The sequence below is a fragment of the Solea senegalensis genome, unplaced genomic scaffold, assembly GCF_019176455.1.
Source record: "Solea senegalensis isolate Sse05_10M unplaced genomic scaffold, IFAPA_SoseM_1 scf7180000013253, whole genome shotgun sequence".
Classification (NCBI taxonomy): domain Eukaryota; kingdom Metazoa; phylum Chordata; class Actinopteri; order Pleuronectiformes; family Soleidae; genus Solea; species Solea senegalensis.
In genome coordinates, this window is record NW_025320788.1 from 25,881 (window position 1) to 39,291 (window position 13,411).

The 13,411-nt window shown below is 42.2% G+C and overlaps 1 protein-coding gene across 1 annotated transcript in view; it reads right to left on the minus strand.

The window, feature by feature from the left end:
- The window catches only part of LOC122760238 (pleckstrin homology domain-containing family A member 7-like), a 72,167-nt gene that overhangs the window by 25,414 nt on the left and 33,342 nt on the right, over window positions 1–13,411 (minus strand). The window contains exon 7 of the mRNA XM_044015320.1: window positions 1,830–1,913. Coding sequence (XP_043871255.1) covers window positions 1,830–1,913 — 84 coding nt within the window. The remainder of the gene's footprint in view (window positions 1–1,829; window positions 1,914–13,411) is intronic.

Genomic DNA, 13,411 nt, shown 5'->3' on the forward strand with positions numbered 1-13,411 from the left:
CAAATGCTTTAAAAGAGACACGCAACAAACAATTGTCCATTCTCCATGTGCGCTTTATATGGAGCACATTTATGCATACTATAATGGACTTTCTGTAACATACTATATATATTTAGAATAGGTTAAGCCGTCAATAGGTTTAGTTTGATAAGTTAACTGTAACTTCATTATATTCATGAAATAAAATGCTGAAAATAAAAATAAAACAATAACCCGCGACCATTCGTGGGTCCTGACCATGTCTGTGTCAGACATAAACTGCACATGTGTGTCTCAGGGACAAGGAGAGACCGCAGTGGAACAAATGTGCAGTATCTGCACTCGCAGCCCGGGCAGCAGATTGCATTATCAAGGGATATTTCTCTCACATGAAGGGATCTCTGCTGTTTTATGTGAAGCTTTAATTCTGTTTACCGCCTCTGTCACTGGAGCAGTTTCCCCGGGAGATTTGTTGTGGCCCACGGTGGAGGGGAGCGATATTTCACACCACACAGTGCGAGAAGGGGAAGAGACAATAAGCCTGATCTAATCCTCCTTCTTCTGCTCTGATGGAAATGAGACACTTTTAAATCCTTTCAGCAAGTCAGTGTATATTTGGCAAATTGATCATGTTTTATAATGATCAAACTCGCTTTAAATCCAGTACAGTTTCCCAGGGAACACACTCAGGTTCTCCTCAACTGGAAATACAGTGAGTGATTAACTTGAATGCGTGTAACTTACTTCCTTTACAGACATCGTCGTATACAGAATTAACGGCAAAGTTTTCCACTTTCTGAGTATGTGAGCGGTAAGGGACCGTTCACCATACGGTGTCTAAAAATGTTTGAAAAATGCTGTTATGACTCAGCAACCTAAACCTGGGAGCTGCTGAGGTGACTGAAGCTGCTGCAGCTTTATTGAATTAATTAACGCTATTAAATGAAGAAAAATAAGAACATGGACTTCCAGTGCTGTTGTTCTCTCACACTAGTTTTGCTGTACTATAAACAAATGGAAAAAAAAAAAAGAATTAAGTTTGTCAACTCTGAAATAAGTTATACTTTTTAAAACTTATATTAAAAAATTAATTTAATTTAATTTAATAACTAAAATAAGTATTATAATAAATATTAAAATAAATGTAATAATTAATAAATAATAAATTGACATGGGGGTTTTGTTGATCAGTTTGGGCTGAATTAGCGAGAACGCAGAGGTCACGTTGGTCACTCAACAAGCGTCTGAATCTCTGCACACCGGGGGAGCTTCAGTACAATCAGACACCTGCCGGGTTTATATTGTGCTCTAAACCTGCCACGCTGCACGTTTGACGGCTTTAAGGGACGAGAGTCACACAGTGACATAAAACAATGACAGTAAATCCAGCTGCCGCGCCACGGCACATCAATGAGAGAAGCAATCTTGCTATTCTAACACTATTTCAATTCTAATTCGCTGACACGCTGGTGTTAAACACGCAATATTTATGTCAAAGTAGTGACTTATTTGATACTTATATAAATCACTGTCGGTCAGAAATAGCGTTCTGCTGTTCCGGCTCCAAAGACATTAAGAGAAACAGCTCAGATGGACCAAAATAAACCTATAATTCAGCCGTGGTTAAGCCAGAATTAACATGACCAGGGCGATCGATGGGATTAATGACTCCAGATGTGTTGACTGTTTTTCCTCTTTTTGTTCCAGCTGCATAGGAAACTATTGTGACATTCTTTCTCAGGGAGGGTCTAATTCTCTCGCTCAACCTCCCACTGACTGACCTTGAACTGACCTCTCATGTGCTATAAAGTACGCTTCATTCCCAGGGAGGAGAGGCCAGACCCACTCACCTGTCTTGTAGCGTGTATTCTGTGTTTTCAGGGGAGATCTGTCCCGTCACAGGATGCCGGAACGACGTACTCCTCAGGTTGTGGCTGCAGGGAAAAGACAAAAATGACAAATGTCAGATCATGCTTCTAGATTTCTATAACTGTCTGCAGATGTAGAATCCATGGTTGCACTACGGTCATGAAAGCAAGCTCAGAGTCTTTGACGCAAACAGTCAGAGTCAGCTCTTTCATGCAGCGCACCACGCTTTATTGATCGCAATCCGACGGAGCCATTTATTGCTTTAAGTAGAACATAAACACATGTTACTGTCACACGACAGAACAAGAAAGAGACATGTGAAGAGGCAGAGATGTTACAACGCGGCTCTGTTTGTGCTTGTTGTCGTCTATTGTGTATTTACAGTGTCAATATTTGGCTTATCATTTCATTTAGGGGTGTCATGATTAATCAATCTGGATTAGTGGGTTAATATTCTGAGATGACATTATATGAGTGCATTATATATTTAATTATTTGTAGATTAGAGTAAATAGAAACTTTATTATGTTCATTATATGTATTATTTATTTATTTATTGTATCAGTGCCTATGCAGTCAAATGACCTGGATATTAAAGGAAGCATGATGACATAATGCTTCCTACATTTATTTGGATTATTAAATAAACCCTCCCAAAGAAATTAAGAAATAAAATGCTCTTTTTTTCTCATACGTATTATTAATGCACCCTTTTCTTCGTTTTTGAAGAATTTTCTTTTCATTCGAAGCGTCAGTGGCAGCAAAACACTGCGAGTGTTGCTGACACTTGCCCAAAGGTATTTTTCAGAGAGTTTCTCAGCAGTTATGTTATTATCTGAAGCTCGAACACAAGCCGCTGGAGGTAAAAACGCAGAGACGCTGCTACAGTATGAGGAAGACGAGGCTTCGCCTGCTGCAGCACTGTAACACACACACGCACACACACACGCTGTCTACAGGATGAGGATTAAGAGGAAACTTTCCTGAGTTCACACGCCACACATGACATTTCTCACGCACAGAGTCACGGCACAAAAATTGGTCATCTATGCATCGATGACGCGAACGCAGCTTGCTCTGCGTACTTCATTCATACAGGTACCTATCAGTCAATCAGAAAATAGTATCTACTGTTGCCGGGTGAATACGCTGCTTGCAGAGTTGTCGCGCTGCGCTCTGATTCGCACGGCTCCGCCAATTTACACCGCTTGCGTTTCACGTCCGCCCAGAATCACAGAGAGTCGTGCGGAGCTGATGATGGTTGGAATGTACGTAATGGACATTTGTTAATATTTAAAGTTACCATTTGTGGCTTCATATCCATCACAGGCCACTGAATCATACTTAAATGCATCATATCATGGTGTAATTTGTGATACAGGCAAATTATTTTTTTAATTGCCCAAATAGTTAATATTATACCATGTTGTGATGAAACAAATTACATCTGTCCATCCCATACTGGTAAATCTAATATCACGTACGTTATTGCCAATCTGTTATGTTGTACACACACACACGCCTGGAGATATATTATACTATAAGTACACGTATAAGTAAATGTCAAACAGTAAGCTGATGAAAGACAGCTGCAAAGTCTCAGTGGTACAGAAATATACAAAGCGAAAGTCGTGCCGTCACGAAACACACGGAGCCGAGCCGAGAGATTTACGAGGTGACATTACAGGAAAGTTGATGCCGAGCCATTCTGCACACACACCAACTACAAAAGACCAAATACAAACAATGCATCAGAAACTCACGTGATATCCACACACACACACACAGGACTGTTCCTGGTGGGGACAGCTCATAATTTGCTGAGGAGCGCTGCACCAGCTCTCCCCGTTAATTAGGAATGTGCATTCTTTTAAGGCTTTTGTTTCAGCCGCATTACTTCTGAACTACTTGTCCAGGAATGTGCAGCATCCCCCCCCAGTTATTGCACAAACACTGCGGCACAGTGGCTCTATTTGTTTGCAGAGAACGAGCTTCCACCGAGGCCTGTGGCAACGTCGTCCCCAGAGGAAACACGAACTCCTGCCGCAGATGAGCTCACACTCGTACAGTACAGTGTGTCGTGGGGGGCACAATCTCATTTCACAAATGACGACAAACCGATGTGTCAGATCTGATTCAGGCTCAACTGAACACATGATTTCCACCTCCTCGACCCCTTTAACCCCTGTGTTCACACGTTTAGTGTCGTTTACAGGTAGCAGCAAAAACATGGGATATAGCAGTCGGACGTAATGTAGCAAAAAAAATAGAGATAAATACAAAATATTCAAGTGGAGAGTTGGGTCTGTTTTGGGTGCATTTGGGGTTTTGACGAACACGATGTGAACAGTCACTCTGCCCAGTGTTCGATTGCCAAAAGTGGCCTCAATTAATCGATTATTAATCAATTACTTAACCATCAACTATTTTGATAGTTGATAAATTGGGTTGAGGGATTTTTCGGCTTCTTGAAATTGAATATACTCCATTTTTTTGGGGTTTTTTTTCCCACCATATAACTATCCCTCCACAGCTTTATCCTCCACATCACATATAACAAAAAAATCCAAATAATGAAAATATAATGGACCAAACAACTAATCAACACTCATAGAGAATGTGTGTTTTCCACAGCAGATTGACAACAGAAGGAAGCCATATTCATATTCAGAGCCACAGCAGTGAGACATACGTTTAGATATCAGTGTGCAGGCGGTAAACACATGCTCTGCAAAAAGGTCAACACATGAAAAGATGGAAGATAAAACTAAAAAAAAAACAAAGCATCCAGTCCAGAAGAACTTCTGTTTGATTTCATCAGAGAGAAGCAGAAACATACAATAATGGAATGATTTAACACATGTGTGTTGCCACAATGTAAACAAGAAAAAAGAGGTGGTTTCAGGCTAAATGTTACAAATGTGCAAAAGGTTACAGCAGCAACTTGAGACTTTTTCTAACTAACTAAGCTGAGCTTGATGTAAGGAGTGCAAACTCAGCAGCGGAGTCAAAGCATCTCACAAGAAAGTGTGGAAACAGCAGCACTGCAGCTCTCTCCTGCTCTCTCTCTCTCTCTCTCTCTCTCCCTCCCTCCCTCGATGCTGCATTACCAGTCCTGACACACTAATTCTTTGAAACAGAACAAGTGCAGCACACAGGCTCAATGGTGGCTGTGAGGACACCAGCAGCAGAAACACAGACAACGAGTCCCAAACCTGATCACTCTCTCTCCCTCTCTCTCTCTCTGCTCTGCTGTATCACACACTCACACTCAGTGGCGACAGCCTCACCTGCTGTGAAGTAATGAATCATTGTCAAACGGCTGCTAGACTCGCTGCTGCTGCTGCTGCTGCTGCCGCCGCCGGTCATGGAAATCCTCTCTATTACGGGGAGAAGGTGGCAGACACAGAGAGAGAGGGTCTCCCGTGGCAGCTGGCGTCCGCAGAGAGCAGAGCGTAAACATGAGGCAGTGGGATGAGAACGGGAGGAGGAGGAGGAGGAGGAGGATGAAGTGCTTTATCTCACTGTCCCGTTCGACCTGAGCTGTGTGAGAGTTTGAGGAGGAGATCTTACCCCCCTCCCATCTGGGGAATACCTCTGTTCCTTATCAGATCCTCCTCCTTTCACGGTTTTTAACCTTCCCTCTCGCTCTCTCTCCACCTCCGACTCCCTTCTTCTCAGAACAGAAACTCATCCGATTCCAGGAAATGTTAAGTTATGCAGCTGCGATTCAAGAGTGCACTCCTGTCATCAGTGTGAGTCTCCAAGTGTTGTGTTATTGCCAGTTTCTGAATAATGAAGCAGGTCTGATGGTCACCTGGTCGCCCGCAGCACAAGTCTAAAAATATCACATGACAAAGGTGATGAAGCACAGCCTTGTTTTTTAAAGCTGCACGATTTGGGTAAAATATCTTAAAATCTAATTAAGCTTGAGTCAAATATTAAAATAGAGACTTAAAACGGCATTTACAACATAACGGCGTCAAAATATGACTCACTGTGGTCCAACACAAGGACGAGAAGTCAAAAGTGTGAATTGTTTCCACCATGCACAAACAATTGTGGATGGAAAAGTGGATTTGTCCAAAAAAAGTTGAAAAGTAAAGTTTCTTACCTTTTTCAGATTGTGAGTTTGATTTGAAAAGGATTTGTCGCTTTAGCTCGAGTGTAAATGTGATTTTGCTGTATTTATTCCACTGGACAAACACCCACAGGCTTATTATTATGATTATTATTTTTCTGAACATTGGATCTCAGAAGGTTTTCTCTCGCCGCCTCAGGTCTGAGCTGCAGGGCTCACAGGAAACACTCGAGCCTCGGGCTGTGGACATGACTCTGTTTTCCAATTAGCTTCCACATGACATTTTTGTTCCTGATGTTTATCTGACAACAAACAAACACAATAAACCTGCATGCTTTCATATGATCACTTCATCAAATTAATGGTCATTAACGATGAATATGATGAAGAGTGAATGTAGACCACCTCCTAATGTTCAATGTTGAATTTAAAGGGTAAACAAAGCTAATCTGTATTATTCTGGGATGTTGGTAGCCTTCCATATTGTTGCTCTCAGTCTCAAAATGCTTGTTGACCTCAGTATTAGACATTTTTACACATTCGGCAGTACATCAGTCATAAACACAGACGAACAAGTATTTATGCTGCGCATGCAATACAACTGTGTTGCTTTTATTTTGAAAAGCCTGACGTATGGACACAGGTATCTGCTTCTGTCTGCACAGTGACAGGTGACGCTTGCCAGTTACCCCTGCCCCCCTAAAAATGTCGGCTCATGTTAAAAAAAACAAAAATAAGACATGGACTGCAAAAGATTTCTTTACATAAGTTAAAAGTAAAGCTCTATTTTCAATAGTTAGTTTGTTATAATTATATATATACATGTATATACATATATATATATACACATATATATATATATATATATATATATATATATATATATATATATATATGAAGAGATCAAATTAATATTGAGCAGAATGAATGCAGCCCATTTGTCCGGCCCTCAAAAAATATTTTATGTTTCTCACGTGGCCCCTTGGGGAAAATAATTGCCCACCTCTGGTTTTAGACATATTTTGGGTGGTGATAATCATCACCGAGGAATTCCAGTGGTCTCCTCTGTGTGGCAGCATTGCAACTACAGTGACAAAGACAAGAGGACATGTCGGCAGTTTGGCTATTTCTCACTATTTGCTCCCTATACACTACTGAGGTTCACATAAAAGTACAAAGTCACACCTGCACATTTCCCACCAGCTTTTCCGAAACATCAGCTGTGGCCGATCATTAGAATTTCACACACGCCACAGTCAGAGTGTTAGGAATTTAAACAAGGGGCCAGAAATACACCGCAACTTAAGAGTGCAATTTAAAAAGAAATCCTCTTCAAGGGCACGTCACAGTCACCGGTGTCTGCTTTTTGATGCACTGTGACCTGCGCTAAGACAGAATAGAAACTAATCCTGAGGAATGCAGAGCAGGGGAGCAGGTGGTACCAGCACACTGTAAATATTGACGCTATAGGAGCAGCAACTTTGGTTTTGTTGTTTCCAGCCAAGCTTTTGTCACATTTTAAATTTAGAAGCAAGTTAAATTCAGTGACAGATTTACTCCGCACATTCAGGAGACACGAAGAATAAACCCCGAAGAAAAGAGGAGCTCTCAAAGCAGTGTTATGAAGACATGAAAGAGGAAACTATTCTCTCTCCATGTAGCTTTCAAAATAAACCACAGCAAATGAACAGGTCCAATAGAGGAGCCCATATTTGGCTCCTGTATCGACAAATAAATGTTGAGCATATTCCACTAATCACCCTTGAAAACAACAGCTGGCATTTCAGATGATACCTCCACATAATAAGACGATAGAAATGTAATCAGGGCCGTGGATGTGCACGCACGACAGGTCAGACTGTGCGCCGGGAACCGAGCGTGAACTCTGCAGACCGAGGCCGTCACTCGTGCATGTTCGACAGAGCTGCTCGGCCCCCGGCAGTGTGAATGTGTGGCAGAGTGTGACGGGACATTATGTAGTGAGAGAGAGAGATATCGTTGACTTCCAGACACGCCCTGCAGCAGGCCAAGCCTAAGTAATAGGAGAGGTGTGTGTATAGTGTCCGGATAGAGGAAGCCATTACGGGGACTTTTTTTTGAGCAGGATTTGCACATGTTGACCTTTATCAGTTTCATAACACTGCAGCAACATTGCTCGGCTTCCTTTTCCAGACTTTTGTTGGGATTTATCTGGTCAGTGTCTACTAAAAGAGGTTTTTCTTTTCACACAGGCCTTTCTCTGTATTAGGGCTGGGCGATACGGCCTAAAAATAAAATCCCCGATTTTCGATTTTAATTATTTTTTTGTTTTTTTTAAACTACGAGTTTTCAGCAAGTGGATAAACCAAGTCTTTTCCACTGTATATATGTGGGTACCATATCTTTAGCAATGTGCAAAGCGACTGCTTGGGTACCATACAGAAGCAAAAAACTCGAATTAAACGATAAAATCGATATATCGCCCAGGCCTACTCGCAACTATCATCATAATCATTTATTTACTGCTACACTGACTCAAAACTGAACAGGAAAACCCGGGAGACTGGAAGAACATGCTCAAACAGGCCCCAACGCAGAGCGGAGAAAAACAGGCGAAAAGATTTGCCAGCGTCTCTGAACCAGCGACAGACAGACGGTTTGGCAGAAACTGAAAGAGCCGTCACATTATTAACATTCAACACACATTTTCTGACGCGTCACATTTTAGTGCGGTCACAATGGGCCTTTCAAATCGTGCCGTTTTCAAAACATAAGCACACCAAGTGCTAATTGCATCGCAGTGAATGCAAAAAAAAAGCCCCGTGTGGGTCCATTAATGAGGAATTAAGATGCAAGAAATCTCTTGCAACTCTAAAAACAAAAGGCGCGGTTTCTGGTGTTGCCTTTTTAGTAACAGCTCTCATTTCATGTCTGCTCAATTTGAAAAGTATTTTTTTAAGATGTTAAATAACACTTATTATTTACTGTATATAGCACTTTCCACAAAAGTAATGTAACTGCTACACAGGATGAAGGGCACAGTTCCAGCCTCACTGCCCCTCACTGACCCTCCCTGCAAACAGATAAAATAACAGAGGAAACAGAAATGAGGAAACGCCATCATAGCACTATTTTTGCCCAAAATGTCTGCTCTTGTTTGCACTGTAATGAACCTATTATGGTCTGGATTTGTTACAACATATACAGTACCTGCAGTAAGAGAGAAAACAGAAAACAAGAGATAGAAACCTACATAACTGTGGGCAGGTCAGAACTTCTTTTGCGCTATTGGCATCAATTTTACCTGAGCGATTACTATTTATAGGGGGCAATTTGAAGTAATTCATCAAATAAATTGTGGGTATATAACGCCTCCAACCATGACTAGAAAAAGACTTCCAAAAGCACTTATGCTGGGGATCGATGGAGACGGGGATTTGCTGCAACAAAGAAAAAAAAGTTAGGAAGTTATTCTGGAGTGAGCATTACTTTGAGGATTCAATCAATGAAAGGACCTTGCAGCTTTAAGTCAATATTTAACTGCAGAGATCCATCCTGTATCTATGTGTGCGATGTTTGAGTGCATGCAGAGGAAGTGGTATGGGGGGTTATCCTAATTCAAGAGCATAATATATTGATTTGAGAGCATCATTTATGGATTTCACATGCAGATTTTGTGCTATTGCCTCTCAAAACTCGGCTTGAGTTGCGTGCGAGAGCAGAGTTCTGAGAGACAATATCGCGAAATCTGAACGTGAAATCATCACAGTCCATCACAGTGACACATATAGAGACAAATAACCATTCACTCTCACACCTACGGTCAATCTAGAGTGTCCAATTGAATCCCCATATTCTGTGTTTTTGGATTGTGGGAGAAAACTGGAGAACCCAGAGAAAACCCATGCACACACGGGGAGAACACGCAAACTCCTTGTTTAACTCATACTGAATGTCAATGTCTACATATTCTGTACATCTGATGGATGAAGTGAAACAGGCTAACGTAAATGTTTTGAGGAAAGGGCGTGAGATTGCCCCATCTATCACAGAACTACATTTAGGATTAAGCAGATGGAACTGAGGTATTTCAAACACGGCAACGCCGCCTGGCGTAGTTCTAAACATCGCAGCAACGTACGTGAAACCTGACGTGGCTTTTGGCCAGATTTCTTCTGGGGGCACTGACAAGCTGCAGGCGAGGGGAATTATCACTCAACGCGAGATAAACCGACAATGCAGTACCTGACAGTGCGAAGGAGATAAGAGACGGAGGACGTGGAACTGTTTAGCCCGGATTTACATTCACCATTATCACTGAAGCTCATCGACTGATAGCTAAATAAAATAATATCACATAATAAATACTTAAATAACAACATGCTATACATATAGTGTGAGATAACCTTCTTCAACGGCAACATAAAATCAATATAGACATGTGGATGTATCTTATCCTCTCGTTTGGAGTATCACAGTATTTCTGTGTCAATCCACCACTGAAGTCTCTACTATCTGATCTTTACAGAGGTTGACCAGATAATCCAGGTCATGTTTAATTCATCAAGACAAGGCCTCTAGGCCTCATGAGGGGGAGGGTCCCTACGCACATATGAACTGACACAGTGTGATGAGGACCTCTCGACGCCATCTCCACCATCTGCGGTGTTCACCAAAGAGGAAGCTGAGAGTGATGGTTCTGAGGGAAGAGAACCGACGACACGCGACGTGGGGAGATGCTGGAGAGAGAGAGGGGGGGAGACCGGAGAAATGCTGACTCCACAAAAGAGTAGATTGAGTTGAGTTCATGCAACACAGCGTTTTGATTGGATAGGAATCAGTCAACTCGCCCGGGTACAAGATGAGTCATCGTCTTCACCAATATGTAAATATGCAGAAGCTACTAGAGCTCCGACATCCATCCAAGCGTCTGATGACCACAAACATCTGCAAAGAATCATTGAGCCAGAACCTAGATTACCATCTGTTGAGCTATGACACACACAGTGTACCAGGTAGTACAATGGGCTGGATGATCACTCTGCACTAAGGATTCCTTTTTTCTTTAATTTCTTAACCAAACAACATTAACGTGGGCACTGCACACACTATATTTGCCAGCCACCTGCCAAGTTTGAAGCCGTTTCTTGAATTTGTAGGCAATTGCAATCAAATACATGAGATTATGTTCAATCCAGGGTTCCCACGCCTTGGTTGACATCAAATTCAAGGACTTTTCAATGAAATGAGTGAAAAGTCCATAATCACATCACTGTGTAGCTCCTGCAGCTCTGGCTGTAAATGTCCTGAAGGGTGGGAAGTTCTGACCCGGTGATGTTCTGGGCTGATTTGACCACCCTCTGCAGCACCTTTGCGTTTGAGGACAGTGGAGCCACCATACCAGGCTGTGACGTTCCCAGCCAGGATACTCTCGATGGTACATCTGTAGAGGTTTGTGAGTATCCTGGAGTCCATGCTGGACCTCCAAGTCTTCACTGATGTTGATGCCCAGGAACCTGAAGTAGCTGATTCTCTTGACTGCTGAAGAGTACAGTGCCCACAGCACCACTAGTAATTACGATAGGCCTAGTCTACGTACATCATGCTGGGCATGAAACAGTAGTTGGTGTCATAACAAACAAGGGAGACATTTACCTTAACTTCTTTTAAGCACTTTCAATGACCTATATCTGTGACCCGTGGGAACCGTGTCAATCTCCAAATCAGAAATAGTTCCTTTCCTTGTCTTTGGCACACTGACAGCTCTTCACTTACTCACATACTGTGATTGAACAATAACGATGACCACACTCATGCCACACTGTTTTCATTGTGAAGACTATTATGAATAATAATATGAATACATGAGTATGTTACACAACACAGATTCAGATGAGCTGTGGCAATCTAATGAGGCAAGACTTACTTATCCAAGACCCAAAACGAGTCATCAAACTGAATGAAGCTTTCACGACTATGTACGGTCTCTCTTTACAATCTGGGATTGCACATTCCTGCCTGTAGGTAGAGAACACTGAGCAGTTGCTTCGTTTGTGTTACTGTACTGTGCGCTCGGCTGCTAAAAAACTCAGAATCCAACCTTCACTGCAAAGCCAAAACACAGCTCACGGCTTAGCTATGCAATGTAGAACAGGAGGGGATGTGAAATGCAGCTTTTCTAAAGCTGAGCAATCACAGGCACTTCTGGCATCATCTGTGAAATATTGCCAGATCATTTCACAACAGAGTTCAAACAGTACTAAGACTACTTCATTGATGTAATGAGAAAACTGATGCATAAGGTAAGAAAACTTAAGGTCTCAGCTGTTACATTTTTCTAGAGAACATCTGCCTCCATCTTGTCCCCTCCCCTGTGTCCTTCAGAACATCCATGAGCCTTCTCTGTGGTCTTCCTCTTTTCATTCATCTTCCATCTTCAACATCCATTGATGCACGTGACCAAACCATCTCAACCTTGCCTTGCTCTTGCTTTAGCTCATGCCTAATCCTGTCCATCCTGGTCACTTCCAACGAGAAGCTCAGTATCTTCAGCTCTGCTTCCTGTCCTTTGGACTGTGCCACTGTCTCCAAGCTATACATCACACCGTCTTGTAGACCTTCCCTTTCACTTGTTGCTGCTATCCTTCTGTAACACATCATGCCTGACACTCGTCTCCACCCACTCTACCCTGCCCGGACTGTCTTCTCCACCTCTCTTGTGCACCGTCAGTGCCACAAAGTCACACTAACGGTGCAACTCGGTTGTGGAATCATTGGTGAAAGAGGAGAGGAGGATGTTGCGAGCAGTGCTACAGCTCAGAAACAGCAAAGGCTAACTTATAACTTGGCAAAAGCTGTCACTCCATAGGAGATTAAGGAGTTTGGGAGGAGATGCTACCAGTGTCAAATGTGGAGTCTCTAACATACCGATGAGTGATATTCAACAACTAAACAGCTAAACAGAGGGAAATATTAACAGCATCTTTGAGCAGCCACCTCAGCTTTTATCATTCACATCCCAAAATACTTCATTTGGATTCGACTTACCCTTAAATTCCCACAGGCAGGATTAAGAAGACAAACAATTATCACACCGTCGGCTGAATAAAAGGATAACTTTGAGTTCTACGCAATAACAAAGACAAGAAATCAGACACAATAAGAAGATGTTGAGTCTGCTATTTCTTCAACTCATTGTCCTTGTTCACACGCTCCAATAGCTGACCATCAGGATGGCGTATAATAGCAGAAATGAGTCATTCTGGACCCAAATTTATTTTCTCCCAGGTCAGGCACATCCTGTACACACCCCCTGTTTCCATATACACCCAAGCAAAACACGCAAGCACTGCACATAGAGAAGCACATCAACACTGACCATTAGTTAACATCAAGCCAACACAAGAGACTTTCTTTGAGCTCTGATGCTCGTCTTCAGGCGACGAAACAAAAGAACACTCGATAACAAAAGGTTGTTAAAGTTCATGAAAGAAGTGAAAAAAG